General features: G+C 30.2%; 8 protein-coding genes across 8 annotated transcripts; 4 read left to right on the forward strand and 4 right to left on the reverse strand.

Moving 5' to 3' along the window:
• The first annotated feature begins 257 nt into the window (after window positions 1-257).
• BX663DRAFT_212421 (uncharacterized protein) lies at window positions 258-1462 on the forward strand. Its single transcript, XM_051521770.1, has 4 exons — window positions 258-497; window positions 563-691; window positions 739-819; window positions 922-1462. Exons 1-4 carry the CDS (start codon window positions 291-293, stop codon window positions 1225-1227), a joined length of 723 nt encoding a protein of 240 aa, XP_051379355.1. The 5' UTR covers window positions 258-290; the 3' UTR covers window positions 1228-1462.
• BX663DRAFT_555007 (uncharacterized protein) lies at window positions 1224-6676 on the reverse strand (the record flags this gene model as incomplete). Its single annotated transcript, XM_051531584.1, has 16 exons — window positions 1224-1452; window positions 1522-2283; window positions 2340-2688; window positions 2790-2966; window positions 3030-4152; window positions 4280-4513; window positions 4575-4746; window positions 4848-4939; window positions 5012-5353; window positions 5457-5583; window positions 5646-5710; window positions 5776-5883; window positions 5961-6147; window positions 6217-6337; window positions 6389-6513; window positions 6591-6676. The coding sequence occupies 16 exons, from the start codon at window positions 6674-6676 to the stop codon at window positions 1224-1226; spliced, it is 4299 nt and encodes a 1432-aa protein (XP_051379356.1).
• A 1366-nt stretch (window positions 6677-8042) lies between these two features.
• BX663DRAFT_521517 (methylcrotonoyl-CoA carboxylase beta chain) lies at window positions 8043-10526 on the forward strand. Its single transcript, XM_051529249.1, has 11 exons — window positions 8043-8252; window positions 8313-8379; window positions 8456-8516; window positions 8574-8597; window positions 8665-8763; window positions 8837-8876; window positions 8932-8956; window positions 9023-9085; window positions 9160-9723; window positions 9784-10109; window positions 10176-10526. The coding sequence occupies exons 1-11, from the start codon at window positions 8085-8087 to the stop codon at window positions 10467-10469; spliced, it is 1731 nt and encodes a 576-aa protein (XP_051379357.1). The 5' UTR covers window positions 8043-8084; the 3' UTR covers window positions 10470-10526.
• Window positions 10527-10543: 17 nt separating this feature from the next.
• BX663DRAFT_460351 (transport protein particle subunit) lies at window positions 10544-12047 on the reverse strand. Its single transcript, XM_051523936.1, has 6 exons — window positions 11878-12047; window positions 11665-11762; window positions 11502-11601; window positions 11248-11436; window positions 10804-11150; window positions 10544-10745 (listed from the first exon to the last, which is right to left on the reverse strand). The coding sequence occupies exons 1-5, from the start codon at window positions 11950-11952 to the stop codon at window positions 11031-11033; spliced, it is 582 nt and encodes a 193-aa protein (XP_051379358.1). The 5' UTR covers window positions 11953-12047; the 3' UTR covers window positions 10544-10745; window positions 10804-11030.
• Window positions 12048-12222: 175 nt separating this feature from the next.
• On the reverse strand, window positions 12223-13669 carry BX663DRAFT_521533 (uncharacterized protein). Its single transcript, XM_051529250.1, has 3 exons — window positions 13220-13669; window positions 13014-13089; window positions 12223-12935 (listed from the first exon to the last, which is right to left on the reverse strand). The coding sequence occupies exons 1-3, from the start codon at window positions 13600-13602 to the stop codon at window positions 12342-12344; spliced, it is 1053 nt and encodes a 350-aa protein (XP_051379359.1). The 5' UTR covers window positions 13603-13669; the 3' UTR covers window positions 12223-12341.
• A 214-nt stretch (window positions 13670-13883) lies between these two features.
• BX663DRAFT_521536 (Alpha/Beta hydrolase protein) lies at window positions 13884-15982 on the forward strand. The gene is made up of 7 exons (XM_051529251.1): window positions 13884-14041; window positions 14099-14238; window positions 14320-14407; window positions 14479-14593; window positions 14653-14691; window positions 14764-15156; window positions 15289-15982. Exons 1-7 carry the CDS (start codon window positions 13889-13891, stop codon window positions 15759-15761), a joined length of 1401 nt encoding a protein of 466 aa, XP_051379360.1. The 5' UTR covers window positions 13884-13888; the 3' UTR covers window positions 15762-15982.
• On the reverse strand, window positions 15919-17580 carry BX663DRAFT_521539 (uncharacterized protein). The gene has a single exon (XM_051529252.1). It carries the CDS (start codon window positions 17549-17551, stop codon window positions 16028-16030), a length of 1524 nt encoding a protein of 507 aa, XP_051379361.1. The 5' UTR covers window positions 17552-17580; the 3' UTR covers window positions 15919-16027.
• Window positions 17581-18259: 679 nt separating this feature from the next.
• Window positions 18260-21541, forward strand: BX663DRAFT_489262 (Metallo-peptidase family M12B Reprolysin-like-domain-containing protein; the record flags this gene model as incomplete). The annotated part of the gene is made up of 9 exons (XM_051524876.1): window positions 18260-18320; window positions 18398-18812; window positions 18914-19254; window positions 19369-19684; window positions 19777-19886; window positions 19952-19999; window positions 20090-20290; window positions 20353-20494; window positions 20581-21541. The coding sequence occupies 9 exons, from the start codon at window positions 18260-18262 to the stop codon at window positions 21539-21541; spliced, it is 2595 nt and encodes an 864-aa protein (XP_051379362.1).
• Window positions 21542-23140: the final 1599 nt, after the last annotated feature.

Raw genomic sequence — 23140 nt, forward strand, 5'->3', positions numbered from 1 at the left:
CCTGTATTAAAATTTATTGATATCTCTAATCAATAGCTATCTCCTAAATAGGATGGAAAAGAAAAAAGACTTCTTCCTGACATGTTTTTTCTTTTCTTTTATCTATTCGTTTATTTATATCCTCTTTCTTTTGTGAATTATAGTAAATGTACCTAAAATTAAAGCTTTTTTTTTTTTTTTTTTTTCTTTTACTATTTTCTCAGTAGCCAATAAAAGTAATAATTAAAAATTCAGGAAATATTTAATAGAATACTTTTTTTTTTTTTCCTTGTTTGTTTCTATGAATTAGAATGGATCAATATAATGATGAACTTAAAATGAAAAATCCAAGAGCTGCTATAGAACATGAGTTACTAACAGAGATCTTTGGCTTTGTTCCTACACGAGTTCTTGATGATTTATTCAATTTAGCCAACATTATTTTTTATAAAGTAATGGAAGGTACAGCTGAACGACTTACAAAGTTGCGACCTGACAAACTAAGAGAAATCAATACAGTAAATAATCATCAAATGTGTTGTTTGATGTTATGCTCATTTGAATTAATTTTTTTTTCTTTTAGGCACTTGATAAATATGAAAAAATAACAGAAACTAAATTAGACCAACTATTCAACTTACTTCAACAATACATAGCTCAAGGAACTTGGAAGATACCCGAAAATTTAGATGTACAATTTGAAAAACACAAGGTAGTAAAGGAATAGTACAATTAGTTTCAATTATTAATAAACTGTAGGATATTGAATTTAAAATAACAAATGAAGATAATGATAGAATGGATTATGAATTAGAAGAACTTCGAGCAAAAATTATAGCTGTAAGTCCATTTAACCATTAAAAAGATGAAAAAAATAAAAATAAAATAAAAAAAAAAATAAAAATAAAAGTCAAGCAAATCACTAAAGTATAACTTTGATAGCAAAAGAAATTTAGAGCCGTCTTAACTCAAACTTATAACAACTTGGCTACAGAAAATAAACAATTAGATACGCAGTTAGAAAATATTAAATTCCTAAAAGATGTCGCAAAAGAAGAAAAGATACAAGACGTGCAGAACACTTTAAAACTTATTAGGGATCAAGTGACACAGTTACAAAATGCTGTTCTAAATCAATTAAAAAATCCTACACAAGTCAACTATAACAATTTATTGGATGCAGAACGTTCAAAGTATTTACGTTCTAAAATTGAGGCTCAATTAAAAGAACTACACAATAAATCTTAGGATACAATCTTGATAACACCATCTCTGTCTCCACTAATAATCATCATATAAGGTCTTTCAGTAATGATAATATCAGTAATGGCATCTGTATGATTCTGCATCAAATGCTGTTGTTGAACTACTGCAGTACTTCCTACTTGAGTTAGTGTTGTACGTGTTGAATTCATATTTTTGTTTGTTTGTTGAAATTCAAAATGAAATTTCATATTTTCAAAAATATTTGTGCTAATAAAATGTGAGTTTTAGTCATATAAAGATGTATACATTTATATCTCCCTTTATTTTCTGTATTACCTGTATCTTGGTTTAGGCTCATCTATGTCTAATCCCAAGACTGTAAATGAGTTTTCAACATGAGATAGATCCCAATACCTAATTTTACGATCCATACCACCTGTAATCATGAAATGTGAACCTGATGAAGGAGCAATAGCTCTAATCGAATTCTCTGTTAAATTTGATTCGTTATTTGTAAAAGCATAAAGTAATATTTCTCGATTACTAGGTGTCTTTAGTGCCTTATAAGAATCTAAAAGTACGCCTGTCATTTTTTCATCTCCAGATTTAACAGCAAATACTTCAAGACATGTCAAACTTTTGAGATCCCATACTGATATCTCGTTTCTTCCAGATGCAATCCTAACCCACGTTTTATCATGATTCGCCAAGGAGAGTGCATTAATTCGACTTTTAGTAGGATGAAGCCATGATCGAAGAGGAATTTGAAATCTTAAATCATATAACGTTAGAATACCTCGCATCGTACCGACCAAGAGCCACATATTGTTCGGATCTGTGATCATGGCTGTAATAACGCCATGACTTTTCGAATTTTGAAGCTTCCAGATAATTTCCATCGTCATTAAATCTAGGGCATAGATAGTGCTTTTGGTGGTAGCAAACAAAAGAATTGATTTAGATCCAACCATCATATTAGAAGCATTACTCGTAAAATGCTTTATCAATATGGCGTATTCATCTTTTAATTGATATTCTCGAACTGGAATACACTTTCCAAACTTGAAAGCAGCGCTTCCTGAATTACGAATATCCACCCTAAATATATAATATGTTTAATCAAAAAAAAAAAAAATTACTTGTAATAAACTTACCGAAATATGTGAATACTACCATTATCTGAAGCAGAGGCAATACTATACGTTTGTTCAATAAATGTAATACATTTAATGCGGCCTCCTTGCTGGTTATAAGTTGCTCGAGATCGGTTTGTAACATTTCTTTCTAGTCTTGAGCAATCCCAGATCTTTACTGAACCGTCATCTGAACAAGATGCAAACAAAAGATGGTCAAATGAGATAGCAAGTTGATTAATAGCAGCCGTATGCTCGGTGAAATGAGCAACTAAAGTACCTTCTGGTTTCCAGTATGAGGATACAGTTCGAGTCATATTATTAGTTAGCTTCTTAATTCGTTTCATGACCGCAGTATCCCCTAAGAATTCTATTTTTTTTTTAAAAAAAAAATAAAAATAAAAAATAAAAAATAAAAAGAAACATAAGTCAAGTGTGTTACTTATTATTTCTTTTTATGCCTTATTTTACCTGGAATATGAGGTGGGAATGCTTTCATCGCAATACTATATAACAATTTTTGTAAATGAGCATAGCCAGTAGAACTCATGTTATATAGACTTTCATTATCACCCATGATTTGTTTAGATAACACATTTAATTCTATTATAGGATTATTCTTATTTTTAACTGAGTCAGGCATCATACCTAAAAAGAGTAATTAATAAAAAAAAAAAAAAGATTGAAATTGAAATAAATACAAATATATACTTTTTGATCTTTCAAGACTTTTAGGTAAACTCGACCCAAAATGATAGTCAGAAGGACTAGGTGTAGGTGAATTATGTTGAATAGGAATTGATGATGACATAGCTTGAATATGAGGTTGACTGGCAATACGGTTCAATTTGCATATATCCTCTTCTCGTTGTATACTCATTGGCTGTTTACTTGATTCACTATATACTCTTTTTACTCGTAATTTTTGTGATAAATCGGGTAGAAAGACTGTCATTGGTGTCATATTCAAACTTTTCAACAAAATCTCTCCTCTATTTAGACTTTGATCTTCATTCTTTAACCGACTCGTCTTGGACACTTTATAAATGTACTTTCGCATTGACCGTAATTTTTCTTCATCTTCGATGGACATACCAAAGCTTCTTAAACGCTCCAAAAATAGATCATCCTCTTTAGAAGAAGTTAAAGATGATAATTGACTACTTTGTTTCCAAAAATTGGATTGCGATGTAGCCTTTGAGGCCCATAGAATGGCTTGTTCATATACTTGTCGAGAAAGTGGTGTCTCGATACTTCCAAACAAACTCTCTTCATCAAAATCGGCTATATCTGATCTCAAAAATGATCTTAGGGTTGGATAGACAATACACCAGAGATCCGTCTTTGGTAAATGTTTGATAGCTGAAGAAATAAATCCTACTGCACCATGTCGAATCCAACCGTTAGGATGACAGATCAAGGGACAAATGATGTCAATTAATTCCCATAGCTTCATTTTTTGAAATAGTCCAAGATCAGCTAAACTGGTAAATGAGTTTAATACTTTTTCAACGACAAATTCTTCTGCATCTGTTAAGGCTTGGATCATCAAAGGTAAAATATATTCTTCTAGGCTTCGAGCACCGACAAATGTACCTACACCTTTAATGCTCTCAAAGAATGCACTTCGTAACATCCAGTCTTTATCATTTAAATAAGTGATCATATGGCTCAAAAGTACATCGTTTGCCTTTTGTCGTCCAAAAAAGACACATAAACACGTTATGTTGGCTAATAAGGCGCGCTTTACTGAGCTTTCCGGATCAATCAATAAAATGGTTGCTTGCTCTTGAATGACTGCTTGTAAGTCTTGCAAAGATGAATCATAGGCAGACTATACATACGTAACATAACGTACATACATAGATAGATATATACATACATATTTATATGTTTATATATATATATATATATGTATATGTATTTAAATAGATTCACAATATGTGTGTATATATGCATACCTCAAAATCAAGATCTTCTGAGCCCATGTCTTGAATTGAGTAAATGTTATCCGCTTTTAATAACTGTGTCATTTCTAAAAACCTTAGAGCAGTCTCTGCTAGTGATGCAATACAACTAGCATATGTTAATCGAACAAGTACATCAGGATCAGTTGAAAATGGACGTATGTTGGGTATAATATATTCTGGAAAAATATGCGCATTAATAGGCGATATTGATTCTACTGTACAAAGCTATAATACATAAGGAAATTAGTTTTCTCTTTTTCTTAATATGTATATACCTATAACTTACCACATGAGTTAAAACTTTGATAGCATTTGCTCTTACAAGCGCTACCTCATCAGATAGTAAAATAATAAGATAGGGAACCAAACGATCTAATTTAGCGTCATCTGGAAGTCGTTCGCTAAGAGTTAATAAAATATCCAAAACTTTTAATTTTGAACTGGGATATAATGTGTTTCTGACCATTGAACAAATGAATGATAATAGAATAAGTGAACCTTCTTCTATAGTAGCAAAAAAAATAAAATACATATAATGAAAGATACATGTCTAATTTACTTGCCTTCTGGTTTACATATAATCGATGTTTTTTCTGAATTATCATTGACTGGACAGAATGTTGGTATATTTGAAGTAGGTGGTAATAAAATCTGTATAAAAGAAGTTATTTAATTGTAATGACAATTATAAATAAAGAGGGAACAAGCTACATGAATACATACAGACGCGGTAGTAATTTTGTTAGATGACAGTTTCTTCGGACAGGAAACAAAATGCATGATTTTTTGAAAATCATGAAACACACGTTCAATTTTTTCATCCGCATCAGTTAATTTTTGACTCCTATTAATGCTTGGATAAGCAGAAGATAAAGCCGACATAATAGCAGAATCTATTTGTTGGGAAGGTTGTTTATGTTTTTGTTTTTGGTTTAATGAAGACATATAAGGGTATAGAAACGAATAAAAATAATGCGGAAACGCTGTTCCATGCCATTTTGAAAGATATTCTGTAGCTGATAATCGTTTTAAAGGATCCACTTGAATCATATGTCTGACCATATCCTTTTTTTTTTAAAAAAAAAAAAAAAAAAAAATAAAAGAAAAAATAAATAAAAATATTAGCGTTTTTCTTTTTTTTTTTCGTATATTTGAAATTGTCTATTACTCTAATATGTTTATCCTCAATTTGTTCTAAACTTATATCTGGATTATATTCATTATTTCTGTATTTAAATAACTGAGATAAAGTAAATAGAGGAGTACCCTCTAAAAACAATTCTGCAATGACACAACTAATGGGGAAAAAAAAAGACAGTTAAAAGTTATGTCATTTGATATACATACATGATTTTACCCAGCCGAGAATATATCCATTTCTGGTGTTATTTCACTTTTAAAACTATTTTCAGGCATTAATTTCTAGTTTAAAACAAAAACAAAATAAATTTAGTATAAAATGGTATATTTTATATATAAATGTTTACCATTCTTTGATCTATTTCAGTTCCAGACTTATAAAATCGTTCAGGAGCGATGTAGCATGTTCTTCTGTAAGATGTATCAAAGAAAAATGAAAAATCCGCAGGGTTATTCTATGCAAGGAATAGAAAAAAAAAAAAAAGAATGTTATTATTTGATTTAAATTTATCTATAAAAAGATAAAGATTACTTCGGGCAAATAAGTTGGTTTATAAAATGCATAATCTACTAAATAAACCCAATTCCAAGTAGTTACAAGCACATTTTCTGTCTTAATATCACCATGATACACTTTATTAGCATGCGAATCTTCGATGCCTCTTAATAATTGATATGCAATCCATTTCTTTTCAATAATCGTAAGAAAAGGTCGAATACTATCGAAAACAAAAAGTCAATTTTTTTTACTTGCGTTCGTATAATCATTTTATTGTGGAAAGATTTACCTTATTCTATCATACAAGCTACTATAAAGATACTGACGTACAAGATAAGTGGCTCGATCTGTTTCCAAAACTCGTTGAAAATAGAATGCATTTGGTACATTGGTCAATGTTTTAGATTCCTCTATTTATAAGCATGTTAAGTTAAGAAATGATTGAAATTTGCATAGATTACCTTTTATTTGTTTCACTTGCTTAGAAAGATTCATACCAGACTCAGGTTTAATATATAATTTAATGACAACGTGTCCGTCTTTATGCCTTCCACGTAATGTCTTCATAAATCTTGCACTCCCAATGCTATCAATAAGGGAATGAGTTACGTACATGTATACATATGTATATAGATCTTATATTTACATATATATTGTATATACCTCTTTTCATAATAAACATCACCTAGTTCACTTACATAGCTTCCAATGGCTGCAATGTCAGTAAAGATTGATATATTATTTCCCATTATAACAAAGTTAGTGATAATATAGTTCTTACACTTTAAATTCAGACAACGTTATTTTATTTTATTTTATTTATTTTATTTTATTTTTTTTTTTTTTTGACCAAGTAAAATTAAAATTCAGATTCTTTTTTTTGGACAAAATGAAAATCAAATCAGACTTCTTTCTACCTTAAAAATCCATGACCCCAAAAAGAAGCAAACTATGCTTGTTACTGCAACTAATAACAGCCTTTGTTAAAGCTGAAAGTCTTTTAATGCATTTTTATATACCAATTATAGTTAACATCATATATTCACGTCCCACTATCATAATGTTCTACATGTTTCTCAAGCAAGTACATCATTACCAACGGTACCGTGAACAGGATTCTAATTTCTTAATGAACAGTTACTACAAACATGTACTGCCTTGAGATCTCCAGTTACATTTCTCTTCTTTAGAATACTATAAAGGAATACAAGTTATATCTTCTACCTTTTCCTGTCCAAACATACCAGCACCAAAAACAGGAAACAGCGCTCTCTTCCTAGAACATTGAAAATCAACATACTGATAGAGTTTAGGATGATTAGCAGTTAGTATAGTGTTTACACATGTTTTTTTTCTCTCTCTTTATTCTTCATTTTTCCCTTTTATTTCTTTTATATTTATTATATGTAGTATACTTACCATCAATTCTGATGCCTTTGTTTTTCATATTATAAAAAAGAAACAATTTTTACACATACAGAGTTTGTAAATATTGAATAATGGAATCCAAGTGAGTAAACAATAATCAGCGTAAGCACACTATTTTATGGGAGGCCCATTGCAATCAGAATGTACTTCTTTTGTTGTATTATTATAATGCTGCATGTTGTAACTCAGTAATAATTTTATAAAATACAGTTATCACAGAATAAGATAGTGAATAGAAGGCTTAGTTTTGTGGTATGTTATCACTCATTATTTTTCGCGTTTACAAAGTAAACCACTTTTTTTTTAGGAATAGTCTTTATTCATAAAGATATGAATATTATTGCTATACGTAAATATAAGCTTGTTAATATGAAGAAAAGAAAAGTTGGAAGTTTAGAGGTACTTGATTGCTATGGTATGCATAAATCTATCCCATTTTTCTACAGGCGTATGCTAAAGAAAGATCAAAAATCGCTATTTCATACAGCCTCTTTCGTAATAAGTCGAATTTAATTTTGAATTTGAACGTCTTACGAATTACAAAAATAGCCGTCTTAAAAAAAAAAAAAAAAAAAAAAAAAAAAAAAAAAAAAAAAGAGGTCGTGGGAAATAGACACATGTATAAAGTCCTTTTTTTTTCGTGTACATCTTTGCTTCCTTTCTTTTTCTTTTTCTTCTTCTTCTTCTCCTATTTTTGTTTCTCTTTAACATATATAAACAAAAAAAAAGATGTTGACAAGGTTTTGTTATGGTTTACAACAAAAGACATTTGCCTTAAAAAGACAGTCAATTTCATCAAGCGCTTTTCTCGTAAAGAAAGCTTATTATCATGCATTTTTTGAAGATGAAGCATCCGTATTGCCCAATAAAATAGAACCTGCCAGTGCATCCTTTAAGGTAAATCTCTAAACACACACACACACACACACATATCTTATTATTTTAATTTGGGGGTAGGAAAATGCTGCAAAAATGGAACTGTTGATCAATGATTTAGAGCTCTTAACAGAAAGGATAAAATTGGGTATTTACATTACATACATATAATACGTATTGTAAAAAAAAGAAGAAATAATAAATTGTTATCTGTTTAATTACAGGTGGAGGTGAATCAGCTCGTAAAAGACATTTATCTCGTAACAAGATGCTTCCAAGAGATAGGTAAATTTTTATATCTGTCAATATGTCTTTATTGTCTACTAATATCGTTTACAATAGAATCAATCGTTTATTAGATCCAAAGTAAAGAGATTATAAAAATAATAAATATATAAATATACATGTATATAACTTATCTTCTTGGTTATAGTTCACCTTTTCTTGAATTATCTACTTTGGCTGGTTATCAACTATATGATGATGAAGTGCCTGCTGGTGGTATCATTACCGGTATTGGTCGCGTCAAAGGGTAAGCAAAACTAAATTCGTGGGAAAAAAGGAAAAAGAAAGAAAAAAAAAATAGCTGACTTTTAAATATAAAGTGTTGAATGCATGGTTGTTGCAAATGATCCAACTGTCAAGGTAATAATATAAAGAGAATCTTATTTTATTAAACTTCAATATACATTTTGTATAGGGTGGTTCTTATTATCCAATCACAGGTAAGAATCATTAAAAAAGGGAAAAAGATATTGTATACTTATTTATATGTGTGTACGTGTATAAAGTGAAAAAACATCTTCGCGCACAAGAAATAGCTAAAGAAAATAATCTTCCTTGTATTTATCTTGGTAAGAAATAGATATAAATAACGAAAGTATTCTTATTTTTTATTTATTTATTTATTTTTTTTTAAAAAAAAAAGTTGACTCTGGTGGAGCTAATCTTCCTAGACAAGCGGATGTATTTCCTGATCGAGAACATTTTGGTCGTATCTTCTATAATCAAGCAAATATGTCTTCACAAGGAATACCTCAAATAGCTATAGTCATGGGTTCATGTACAGCAGGTGGTGCCTATGTTCCTGCTATGGCAGATGAAAGTATTATTGTCAAAAAACAAGGTACTATTTTCTTAGCAGGTCCTCCTCTTGTAAAGGCAGCTATTGGTGAATCTATTAGTGCTGAGGAATTAGGGGGTGCTGATCTTCATTGTCGTACCTCAGGTGTCACAGATCATTTTGCTTTAAATGATGAACATGCTCTTGTATTAGCTCGTAGAACGGTTAGTACTCTGAATCGAGGGAAAAAGGCTGACTATGTTACAAAGACAGCATTTGAAGAACCTTTATATTCTCCTGATGAAATTGGAGGTATTGTAGGTGATAACTTGAAGAAACCTTTTGATAGTAAGAATATCATTTCACGTATTGTGGATGGTAGTCGATTTGCCGAATTTAAAGAAAATTATGGTACTTCCTTGGTTACTGGTAAAGTAGCGAGAATCCTATTTTCTATATTTATTTATTTATTTATTTATATTTATTTAGGTTTTGCTCATATTCATGGTTATCCTGTGGGTATCGTGGCTAATAATGGAATTCTATTTTCTGAATCTGCTTTAAAAGGTGCTCACTTTATTCAATTATGTTCTCAAAGAGGCATTCCTCTTGTCTTCCTTCAAAATATCACAGGTTTCATGGTTGGATCTTCTGCTGAAGCAGGAGGTATTGCCAAGAATGGTGCTAAGCTGGTAAATGCTGTTGCATGTGCCAAGGTTCCAAAGTTTACTATTATTACAGGTGGTAGTTTTGGTGCTGGTAATTATGGTATGTGTGGACGTGCTTATTCTCCTCGATTCTTATGGATGTATCCTGTAAGTAGATGATAATGATTATTTACATCTTTTTTTTTGTATTAAAATCAGTTTTGTTTTCTTTAGAATGCTCGTATCTCAGTTATGGGTGGTGAGCAAAGTGCTAATGTATTGGCACAAATTAAGAAAGAAAGTAAAGAAAAGAAGGGTGAAAGCTGGTCAGAAGAAGAGCAAGAAAAGTTTATGGCACCTATTCGTGAAAAATATGAAGCTGAAGGACATCCTTATTATTCAAGTGCAAGATTATGGGATGATGGTGTCATCAATCCTAAAGATACTCGTACAATCCTTGGATTAGCTATCAGTGCTTCATTAAATGCCCCTATAGAAAAGACTCAATTTGGTGTTTTTAGAATGTAAAAAAAAAATAAATAAATAGAAATCGGAAATTTAATAAAAAGAATCCCTGGTTCATAATTATCCAAAAGCTTTTTTTTTTTTTTTAAATGAACTTGCATTATGCCATCATCTTGTAAAGAAATTAGACAAGAGCTTATCGAATGCATGTTAAAATCTGACTGTGTATTAAAAAAGAGAAACACAGTTAAAGAATGTTTTAAACCAGAACATAAAGATGAGGTACCTAGCGAATGTCATAGTATTAAGAAGAGCTTTGCAGAATGTAAACGTGGCATGGTAACGTCGAACTTGATTGGTCTCTTTATTCTTTTACTAATCTTTATTATCTTTATAGATTGATCCTCGAATGCGTTTTCGTGGAAACAAGACTCAATAATTATATGAATATATTTATAAATGCATACCATCTTTGTACACTCTATTTGACTTTATAATAATAATAAAAAGAAATTACGAATAATTTTGGTTTAATTAAAGCACAAAACTTCATTGAGACATTCAAACTTATATTCAATCTTTATGACATGAAATTAAAAATTGAATAGGTATCTTTTTTTTTTTTTAATCTTCACCAACAGGGATTTCTTCTTCCAAGTAACGAACTAACTTTATACGCATTTCAGTAACATCATCACCACGAAGCGTATCACTAACAAAATATGCCTCAACTTGCATTTGTACCTAAAGAAAAGAAAACCACAAAATAAATAAATAAATTGCAAATGAATACATTGTTTCTCTTCTTTTCTCCTTTTTATTTGTATTTATTCCCCTTTACCATTTCAAGTGCACCACGTAAAACACCACAATAAACATTTGAGTACCATAATCCGCCTTCTAATGCTTCATCAGGTAATTCAACAAAATCAGTCAAAGGATTTTCCTCGAAAATAAGTGAGAATTCTTTGTTATCGCTTGACCAATTAGTCACTGTAGGTGCAATATTAAGAAACATTTTGAAGCCAACCTAAAAAAAAAAAAAATCTTCAATTAAAGCTTTCAAAAAATGGATATGATGTAAATGAGATTTACCTTAGACACTGCTTCTGCTGTATCTCTAAATTCAGAACAACGACCAATTCCAGATCTCGCTAAAAAATCTTCAATCATTCGTTGCCCAATATTATATCCCCTAAAAATAATGTTATCATCTCCAAATGTATATAATATTCAAGAAACAATAAAATAAAATTACATCTTTTCAAGTTGTTTATTGACTTCACTGTAATCTTCAAAATCTTTTACAAGTTGAATGACCATAGAGCCATAAGTTAAAGTAAATAATTCTGCATTCTATCAGAAGAAAAAAAAAGGATGAATTACAAAAAAAAGAAAAAGAAAAAGAAAAAGAAAGAAAGAAAGAAAGAAGGGAGAACGCGAACAATATTATTTGATAATGTTTATTTACAATTTTATCTACTTTAGACTTCCAGATTTCTTCACCTAAAGCTTTATAGTGTTTCACTGAAGAATTAGAAGACATGTTCTGCACCAAAGGAGTATTATTATTATTTTTGGAGAAGAAGAGAAAATAATAAATAAAATTAGGAAATGTCTATATTTTTTTTTAAATAGCCGAATGGATCGCATTATTTATTTAAATAGAGAATACCATGATAAATGATTGCTCTATTAGGGGTTTAATTTGAATACATCTTTTCTGATTATATAAATATGAAACTATCCTTGTAAACAAGGCCTTTCAAAATATAAAACTGCTCTTTTTGCTATTAAACTTTAGATTTATCATCTTTATATATATATATATATATATATATCTTTGAGTATAGAGACTCACATTATAAGCTTTTAAATTATTTAGTGATTATTATAGACAAAAGGGTATGGAATAAGTAGATAAATAGACAGAGGTTAACCTGCAACTTGACCAAATGCATTTGACATAGAGTGAATACCCCAATTCACATTCTGTACTGTCTCTGTTCGTTTATCCAAGGGCTTATATTCTTGTTCTTCTTTCCAAAAAGTAATTTGTGATATAATATGACCTTTCACAATTTTAGTATAAAACCAAGTAAAAATCATCATAAAGAAAGTAGTTAAACCAAACAAGATATAACCATAGACTTGCGCTTTCCATATATCTGTGCTTGTCATTACAATAACGACTTTAATAATAAAAGCTAGTATCAGTAATGCCCCCCAAGTAACCGTCATGAATCGCATATCATGTCGAAACTTGGCCATGTTATCATAGAAATAGTCTAGTTTTTTTCGTCCTTGTTCTCCTTTCTGAATATTCGTTAATCGATAGTCATCTTGCTTTTGAAGCTCTTCTTCTTCATTTCTAGGCATAACTTGATTTGTAAATTGAAATACCAATGGTTTAAATTCATATTTTCCTATCTTAATAGGTATCACGGATATCATACAGCAAACGCCTATAAAAAGGGGTACGAGCCCTTCACATATAGCTGACACTTTTTCATCTGGTTCTGCAATAGACTTCAAAAAAAATAAATAAATAAATAAAAATTAACAGCCATGTTCTCAAGACAATAATAATGTTCTTTTTTGTGTTACCAAAATTCCGGAAATTAGAAAACTGACACCAGCCACACACCCTAGTGGGTCAAAAGTACTATCCTTTACCATGCGTCTAATAAATGATATATACTATATGAATAAAAAGGTATTTTCATATAAAAGAAGTCGTATATATATATATATACATATATATATATATGTGTGTGTGTATGTGTGTGTGTATGTATGAATATATGTATTACATAATAACAATGGCTAGTGGAGGTGCAGAAGCAGTAATCATAGCAAGTACTTGACCAATATAAGGCTTCAAAATATGATAAAGTAAAATAGGTAGTCCAATACTCCATAATATAGCAAGAAAGAAATTCCATATCGTTCTTCCCTTCATAAAACTAAAACTGAATATATCCTGTAAATCACCTAAATCCATAGGTTGTTCTTCATCTCGTCTCTGAGGAGCATGTTTATATTTTCCAACAAATTCATCACTTTCTTCCTCTTCTTGTTTATTCATACTATTGCCTGTCAGTGCTAATTCTTCCTCTGTTGCTTTTTTTCCTCCCACTATAGAAGAAGATTCTTGTTGAGATCTCTTGACCTCATTTCGAAATGGCCAAACCATATTAGACAGTTAGCTAAAAAGAAAAAAACAAAAAGGAAGGGGAGAAAGAAAAGGAGAAAGAAAGATAGTGAGAAGAAAAGAGTCTAGAGCAGTAATGGATAAATTTTTATGTAAATAATAAATATACAAAGAACCCAAATGATGACAATAGCAAGGAATTACCGGTACTACTATTCTGCCGTTAAAAAAATGTATACAAATCTGCATATCCATTTAGATTATATATACAGATAGTAGAATAAATTATAAAAAAAAAAATAATCTTCTTTCTTCTACGTATATTATAATGTACATTAAATCCTTTTTACTCGTGTTGTTCTTTATGATAAATAGGAATACTTGCTTTACTCCTATAAAACGCTCTAAACTACATGAAAGTTTTCCCGAGTATTCACTTAGATACACGTATCCTACACTCTGCAATACAACTTCTAAACAAGTATTATTAAGGACTGGTTCCTGAATTGTACATACATATTAAATTATTTACTTGTAGACGTCAGGTTATTTTGAATTACCAGATGGAAAGAACTTTTTCTTTTGGTTCTTTGAATCTTCTAAAGATTATCCATTAGTTTTATGGTTAAATGGAGGACCTGGTTGCTCTTCCATGCTAGGTTTATTAATGGGAATAGGGCATGTATATATTATAAGATGAATTTTTTGTTTTTTTTAATTTTTTCTTTTTTTTTTTTTTTTTTTTTGTCTGTAAAAAAGACCATGCTATGTCAACAATCAAGGAAATGAACTTGTATCAAATCCTTATGCATGGACAAATAAAGCAAATATCATTTATCTTGATCAAGTAATAATGCATTCATATTTACATGTATATCTCTCATAATATATCACTATTAATACCTCTTTGTTTTATAGCCTATTGACTCTGGCTATTCTTATCATAATAATCATTCATTTCATGTTGTAGATACTCAAACTGCTTCTATAGATGTTTATGTATTTTTACAGTTATTTTTTAGAGAATTTTCAGGTAAAAAAAAAAAGAAAAAAAAATCTTTTATATATTTATTTACATTGCATTATGAATAGAATTTGCTAAATCGGATTTCCATATAGCTGGTGAATCATGTAAACACATACACACATATATATAATATTCTTTCATCATTTTTACATGTATACATATTTATATTTGAAAAGATGCGGGCCATTATTTACCAGCTATTGCAACTACAATAAATGAAGAAAACCTAAAAGAAAATCATTATCATCCTTCAATTCAATTAAAAAGTCTTATGATAGGTAATGGATTGACTGACCCGCTTATTCAATATCAATACTATAAACCAATGGTATGTACCCCTTCGTCTTATGGACCACCCCTAATATCCTCCTCTAAAAAATGTCAAGAGTTAGAATCTCAACAAATTGTATGTCAAAATTGGATTAAAAAATGTTATAAACAACACCAACAACATGAAGTGACCACAGAAATGTGTAAAATAGCTTCTAATATTTGTAATAGCTTTCTTGTAAAGCCTATTATTGATTCTACAACATTAAATATGTATGATATACGTCGACAATGTGAAGGTAATAGATATACAAAATAATAACAATAAAGAAGGGCTTAACCTTTTCTTTTTTTTTTCTTTTTCTTTTTTTTTTTTTTTTCATTTAATACAATATATACATGTATTTCTTCTTTATATCAAATAACGGTAGCTGGGCCCTTATGTTACAATTATTCTTCTGCCATTGAAAAGTATCTTAATCGCTTGGAAACAAAATCCATGTTAGGCGTAAATGCAACCCGTAAATTTGAAATATGTAGTAATACAGTAAACGCTAATTTTTATAGCACTGGGGATTGGATGAGACCCTATTCTGTTCAACAAATAATAACTCTTTTAGATCAAGGTGTGAAAGTATTGGCCTATGCTGGAGATGCAGATTTATTATGTAATTGGATGGGTATTGACGCATGGACCTTCGAACTTGAATGGTATGGGAAAGAAAATTTTCAAGCACAACAAGAGATCTTTTGGAAGATCAATGATAATGAAACGGTAGGAACATTAAGAAAGTACAATGAATTGACTTTTCTACGTTTGTTTAATGCTGGACATATGGCCTATTATGACCAACCTAAAATCGCTTTGGAAATGTTTTCTCAGTGGATTTCTGATAGTTTATAACAGACGTTATCAATATTATTGTATTCATTTTAATAATATATAAATCTATTACAAGTCATATTTTTATGTAACGCATATAGATATGTATATATATATATATATATATTATTAACAATATAAACAAGATATAATCTATATAATGAATAAGATTAGTTAAGGGAGGATAAAGTGGGAAATATAAAGTATTAATTAATTTTACATGATACAATATTTAGTATATATATATATGTGTGTGTGTATATACAATATTAGGAACTGGTATATTCTCAGCAAGAGGCACTTTGGTTAACACCTTCGTTTACTGAAGAAAGACTTTTATGATGAGTAGGAATAATACCAATGGAATCATGATGTGTAAAAGACTGTTCATGTTCTACAGTATGATCATCAACTGGTGGTAGTCTATCTTTAGGTTCAATGATAACTTCGGTTAAATCAGTCTCCTTTTCTTCATCCACTATTACTTTTGACTTTACTCTCTCTTCTTCTTCTTCTTCTTTTCCTTCATTACTATTCTCTAGAACAACCGTATCACGATATACCTGAACCATATCTTCCATTGCATTCCACCATGTATATGATTTGCATCTTTCTAATGCATTTCTTTTCATCTTATATCGCAACTCTCTATCTTCAATAAGCATATTCAACAAATGACGATATTTAATTGCCTGTTCTTGTTTTGACATATTTGTTACATCCAACAGTAACCCTGTCTCTTGATCACGAACAAGATCTCTTACACCCTCTGCTAGTAATCCAACCACAGGCAATCCTGATGCCATTGACTCCAAGACAACCTGTCCAAATGTCTCTGTATAGGAAGGGAAGACAAAGATGTCTGCTGAAGCAAAAGCGGTTGCTAGTTCATGACCACCTAAATAACCTGTAAAAGTCACTGGTAGATTGTATTGTTGACATAATATCTTGAGCTCCTCTAACGCAGGTCCATGTCCTACAATCACAAGATGACAGCGTTGGTAATCCATGTCTCGATAACTATCAATCACTAAACCTAGATTTTTTTCAAATGAGACTCGCCCAACGTAAAGTAAAATGGTTTTATTCTCTTTATCGTTTGTCATTGTCGTCATGCTGTTTTTTTCCTCTTCTTCTTCTTCTTCGGTCACTATCTCCGTCCGATTTTCATCTTCACCGTTTTCATCTTCTTCTTTTTTCCCCCGAGTCAGTTTTTTTGACTGCAAAAGCCATTGTGATCGAAGTCTTTCAGATCGATGTTCAGGAGAGAAGAGAGACATATCAATACCACGTGGCCAAATTCTTACATTCTTTAATCCCTTTTCTCTTAAATTCTTTCGTGTTGATTCCGAAGGACAGACAGTGTAGCGACATTGAGAATGGCAATGACGATTCCAAACCCACATGAGATTAGCAAAGATACCCCATCCAAAGGCAGTGCAATAGGTACTCAGGTTGGTATGATAAGAGGAAACAACAGGTATCTTAAGTCTATGAAGACGTAAAACGGCCAAGAGAGCAGCACCCATGAAGACAGGATCGACAAGATGAATGACTTGAGGTTTGAACTCAATCAGCCTCTTTGTAAACGTAGGTCTCCAAATATTTAATTTAAGCTCAGGGTAAGGTAAAAAGGGTATCCCTGCTGTTCCATATAATTTTGCATTGGCATAGGTTTCCATCTTACTTTCTGGTCCAAATAAAATTACTTCATGATTTGTGGCTTGTAAATGTTCAAGTAGCTTGGCTAATGTACGTGTTACACCATCTACTTTTGGTAAAAAATTCTCCGTTACTATCGCAATACGCATAGTTCAAGCAAAAAAATTAAAAAAAAAAAAAAAAAAAAAAAAAAAAAAAAAAAAACGACAGACAGAAAGAAATAAAAGTAATTGCATTTACATTATAAGACATGCGAAACAAAAAGAGAAAAAAAAAAAAGTAAATCAACACTTGTCCAATTAAACTCATATTTCAGGTTTCAAATCAAAATTTCTTCAAATTCATATTTAATATTGAATAGTACACGTGACTGTTCTGCCATAGTAACTGTTTCTTTATATGAAGCATCTTTATGTTCCTGTCAGTTTAAAAAGTACACAATAATATCTGAAAATATTAAATGGATCTCTGAATAACCCAAAAAAAAAAATAATGCGTATGAATGAGCATTTTCTTCTAAATACATTATTCCTTAATAATTGCTGCATATATTCATTATGTAATAAGATCTCCCTTAAATTGATAAAAAAAAAAATGCCGAGAATTTGTTACAGATAGCAGTAATTCCCTTCAGCCACAATTGTATCTTCTCCAGAATCTTAATTGCCAAGATTTAGACACCTGACATCCGAAAAAAAACAGGCTTAAAACTCTTTTGGCTAATGGTATTCCTTTCTCTAAATAGAAACATAAAAAATGCGGAGTGTTTTTTATTATTAATTTTAAACATTTTTTCTTTTTTTCTCTCCCTTTTCTTTTTTTCTCTCCTTTTTTTTTTCTTTTCCTTTTTCTTTATTATGACTAAATTACTATTGTATTTTATATATTATATATCTCTTATTGTTCCTTTTGTAAAATGTAAAAAAAAAAAATAGCTGTTTTTTTTTTTTTAGAAAAAGATAATAAATCAATTTAATTTTATTCTTTTCATATAGGTCAAATCGATAAACAATTGTTATGGGTAGAACCAATAGAAAATCTAAAATTAGATATCGCAAAGCGATCCAATGTATTCTTTGAAAAGAGAGAAATATCACCCAATGTAAAATATCGTCCTACGGCACACACATTAAAACATGACGATTCATTTCGTTTATCACTAGAGGCTTATAATAAAACAGTTTATTTACATCTCATTCCTAATCTCGATCTATTTCATCCTGAGGCTGTCTTTCATTTTAACGGCAAGTCAGTCAAAATTAATCCCGAGGATTATCAAGTATATCATGGTTATGCGGTAGATGAAATGTATACTGATCATTGGTGGTTAAATGGCTTATTAGAAGAAGATATGGATAATCAACCTGGTATATTAGGATCAGCTAGAGTCATTGTTCGAAATGATATCAAGTAAGAAATGAATTGAGTTTATATAAAATACTAACTCTTTTTTTTTTATTATTTTTATTTTTTTATTTTATTTTATTTTATTTTTTCTTACATAATATTAGCCATAATCTTAATTATCCATTGTTTGAAGGCACGTTTAATATGTATGGAGATATACACCATATTAAATTAAAAGAAAATTATCATTTAACAAAGAGAACGGATGATGTACAAGCAACATCAAGCAATGCTCATATGATAATTTATCGTGATTCTGACATGATAACCCGACAAAGTGAAAGCGGAAATTGTGGTTTTGATAGATTATCAAATACTCAAATAAAATATAATCCTTTTGAAGTTGTAGATAATCATATGAAATTTGCTGCTGCTATACAAACTAATAATAAGCTCTCGTTACTAACTAAACGTGCTCCTACTGGCTGTCCCACTACAAAGAAAGGTATACATATATATTACATAATTGATACATATATGTATATAGATATATATAGATATATATATAGATATATGTATGTATAAAGAAACTTATCTATATTCATATATACACATATAGTACTTTATATGGGAGTCGCTGCAGATTGTACATATGTTAAATTTTATCAATCAGCCGATAATGCACGTATGCAAATCATCAATGATTGGAACTCAGTTAGTTCTGTCTACGGAAACACTTTCAATGTTAATATTGGTTTAATCAATATCACATTGATGGATACTACTTGCCCCAGTACTCCGGTTAGTTCTGTAAACTGGAATCAAGCCTGTTCTACGAGATATTCTATTTCAAGTCGATTAAGTGATTTTAGCAAATGGAGAGGTTCTATTGGTGATGACGGTGCTGGCTTATGGCATCTAATGACAAACTGCGCGTAAGTATATATATATATATATATATATAATATATAGACATGATATAATTTATTTTATACATAAACTAATTTGATATATGATTACACTATAGTACAGGTGCTGAAGTCGGTATTGCATGGATGTCACAAGTGTGTAATACAGGTAGTATTCAATCTAGTACGACGGGTGAATATACTTCTGGAACTGGTGTTTCATCTATTAGTAAAGTTATTAATTCAATACGAAAAAAAAAATAATATATATTCTAATTTATATAATATACATAGTTCGTGATGAATGGAAAGTTGTTGCTCATGAAATTGGTCATGGCTTTGGTAAGTACTCTCTACTTTTCACCCTTCCTCCCTCAAATAATAATAATAATAACAGCGCAATATAACTTATTTTATATATCAATTTACTAGGCGCAATTCATGATTGTACATCATTATCTTGTCCTTGTTCTGGATCAAGCTGTAACTGTTGTCCATATAGTTCGACTCAATGTGATGCTCAAGGAAAATACTTTATGAATCCTACCAGCAATGCCTCATCAGATGCTTTTTCCCCTTGCAGTATTAGTACTATTTGTAAATCTATGCCCGAATTTATGTCTTGTTTGTTAGGTATATATATTATATTAATGATAACAACATATTTATATACTTATATTTAATTTATCTGATAGAACCTGGATCTAAAAATATAACTACTTTGAAGCAATGTGGTAATGGTATAAAGGAGGAAGGTGAAGATTGTGATACAGGTGGGGAACCCAGTAATTGTTGTGATCCTTCTACTTGTAAATTTAAAGCAGGAGCAGTCTGCGAGTAAGTAATATATATAGCACACTATTTGTTTACTTCTCTCCCCCCCTTTTTTTTTCTTTTGTTTTTTTTTAATTGTCTTATTATAGTGATTTTAATGATCTTTGTTGCAATAATTGTCAACTACGACCTGCTAATTATACGTGTCGTCCTGCTTCAACAGAATGTGATATTGCAGAGGTATGCTCGGGAACATCAGGTGACTGTCCTCCTGATAAATATAAGGATGATATGACAAGTTGTGGAAATGGTCTTCAATGTGCATCAGGGTTATGTACCTCTCGTGATGCACAATGTATTGCTCGTGGTTCAACTTATGATATAACGAAAGCATGCGGGGCTGATAATGGATGTCAAGTTACTTGTCAAGATCCTCGTTCAGCATTAGCATGTATTCAATTCCCTGGTTATTTTGTAGATGGTACACCTTGTGGTATTGGTGGTGTTTGTAAATCAGGTCAATGCAATACAGACAATTTTGGTAATAATGTCAAGAATTGGATCAATAGTCATATGCAAATTGTCATTCCAGTGGCTATCGTTGTTGGATTACTCTTATTGTTTTGCTTATTCAGATGTTGTTTCTATCCTAACCGACATGGATATAATAATATGGCAACTACTAAGGCTGTTGTCATTCCTGTTCAGCAAACCCCTTATTCACAATATAATAGTGCTCAACCTCCTTATTATCCACCCCCTCCGCCTGTTGTAGGAACACCAGGTAATGGAAATAATCAAAGATATTATACACCTCCTCCTCCTACCGGATGGGTAGATCCAGCATTATACAATGGCAATTCTTATGGACCCCAACAGCCACTTCCGGCCTATACTCAGACTTCGGATCAACTCCATAACACATATGAGTTAAATAATGCAAATCAATGGCAGAATAATACTAATCATGGTACGGAAGTTACTGGTAGTCCCTCTATACCAACTTCAGCTCCTCCACCTTCTTATCATAACACATCAGCTCCTACACCTCCTACTTCACATAATAATAATAATAATGGTCAAAGAACCTATAACGAAGTTATTCTCTAAATTACAATATACTAGCTTATCACTAATACAAATAACCTTTATTGTTGCATATTATCTTTTATGTAATAATTTTTTTTTTTGTATAGATGTATATAATATATATTCCCCCCCCCTCAGAAAAGAAAGAAAATTGTATTTACTTGTTTTACAATAAAATATGTATATGAATATGAATAAAATCATTTATAGTGAAGAAAATGTTAGAAAGAGGATAAAGAGATACTTTGTAATGTAATAATAGAGATGAATGGGGATTTGTGCCACTCACATTTTACTGATCGGAATCATCTTCCGCTGTCTCCGTTATCTATAAAAGTATTTATCTTCCTTCCTCTTCATTCTTTATAGTTATAACTTTTATTGATCCAAAGTAAATGAATATTACTTTTTGCTACTACTCAATTTGTTTTCAAACTTTGCATACATACTAAAATGTGTGGTATTCCAATGTATTACTAATAAGGAGAATTTCACTCATTGAGAGGAGGTACCAAACTCATATTTCACTTTTGCAAATCATCAAAGCATAGACATATATTCAAGTATTACTTTTACGCGTATCTTTAATTTTAATGAGGTTATTTTGTTTTAATACATTGCTTTATTTGGATAGTAAAAAAAAAAAAGTATTGTATTTATCATACCACTGTTTTGCGAATATGTAAAATTATTCCATCAAGTTAACTCTATTTTTTTTAAGAGAATATTAGATAAGTATAAGCTATTAAAAAGATATCCCATAGAAATAATAATAATAAAAAAAAAAAAAGGAAAAGATATTAGACTTTCATCAATTTATTTAGTTGTGATGTATATGAATTTCTAAAATGTTATAACATTTTATAATCAAAAGTGATTTTACTTATTATTTCAAGTAGAGAAAAACTATCTTGTATAATACTGTGTTACTACATTTAAGCAAAGATTCTTATTTAAAATGAACAAAAAAAGCTCTAATTCGATTTTTTTTTTGTGATTGCTTATATCTTTTAGTATGGTGCTTCTAAGATAAAATTAAAAAAAAAAAAAAAAAAAAAAAAAAAAAAAAAAAACACATAAGGTTATAAAAGGAACTAAATATGCTAAATTACACGGCCTTTTCGTTGTTGTTGAGTGACATTTTACCCAGTACTCGAAAGTCCAAGAATTTTTTTTTCCCTTCTACCAAAAAGCTACAATAATAATATATGTTTAGAAAAAAAAAAGTAATAGTTCGAATCATATCGATACCTTTTAGATATATTTAAACTGTAACTGAGATGCTTAAGAGATATTAGTGAAATACTTTCCTTTTCTTTAAAAAATAAATAAATAAATAAAATGAAATAAAATAATAATACCCTGACAATTATGCTTCTAAAACTGGTATGATTGGTCGCAAATAACTTGAAATGATCACATGTGTTCATACTGTTTAGTTTATATTTACATTTCTATATTAATGCCAGATATGCTAATATAAGTATAAGCAGGAAATTTAGTCTATTCATAATTATTTAAATACTTTATGTCTATTTATTTGCTTTTATTCATATTTTATCATCTTTCTTTTCTTCTTCTTGTTTTTTCCACTATAAATGACTACCTTTTATGGTATAT

Source organism: Cokeromyces recurvatus (assembly GCF_025118155.1).
Source record: "Cokeromyces recurvatus strain NRRL 2243 chromosome Unknown BX663scaffold_31, whole genome shotgun sequence".
In the NCBI taxonomy this organism is placed as follows: Eukaryota; Fungi; Mucoromycota; class Mucoromycetes; order Mucorales; family Mucoraceae; genus Cokeromyces; species Cokeromyces recurvatus.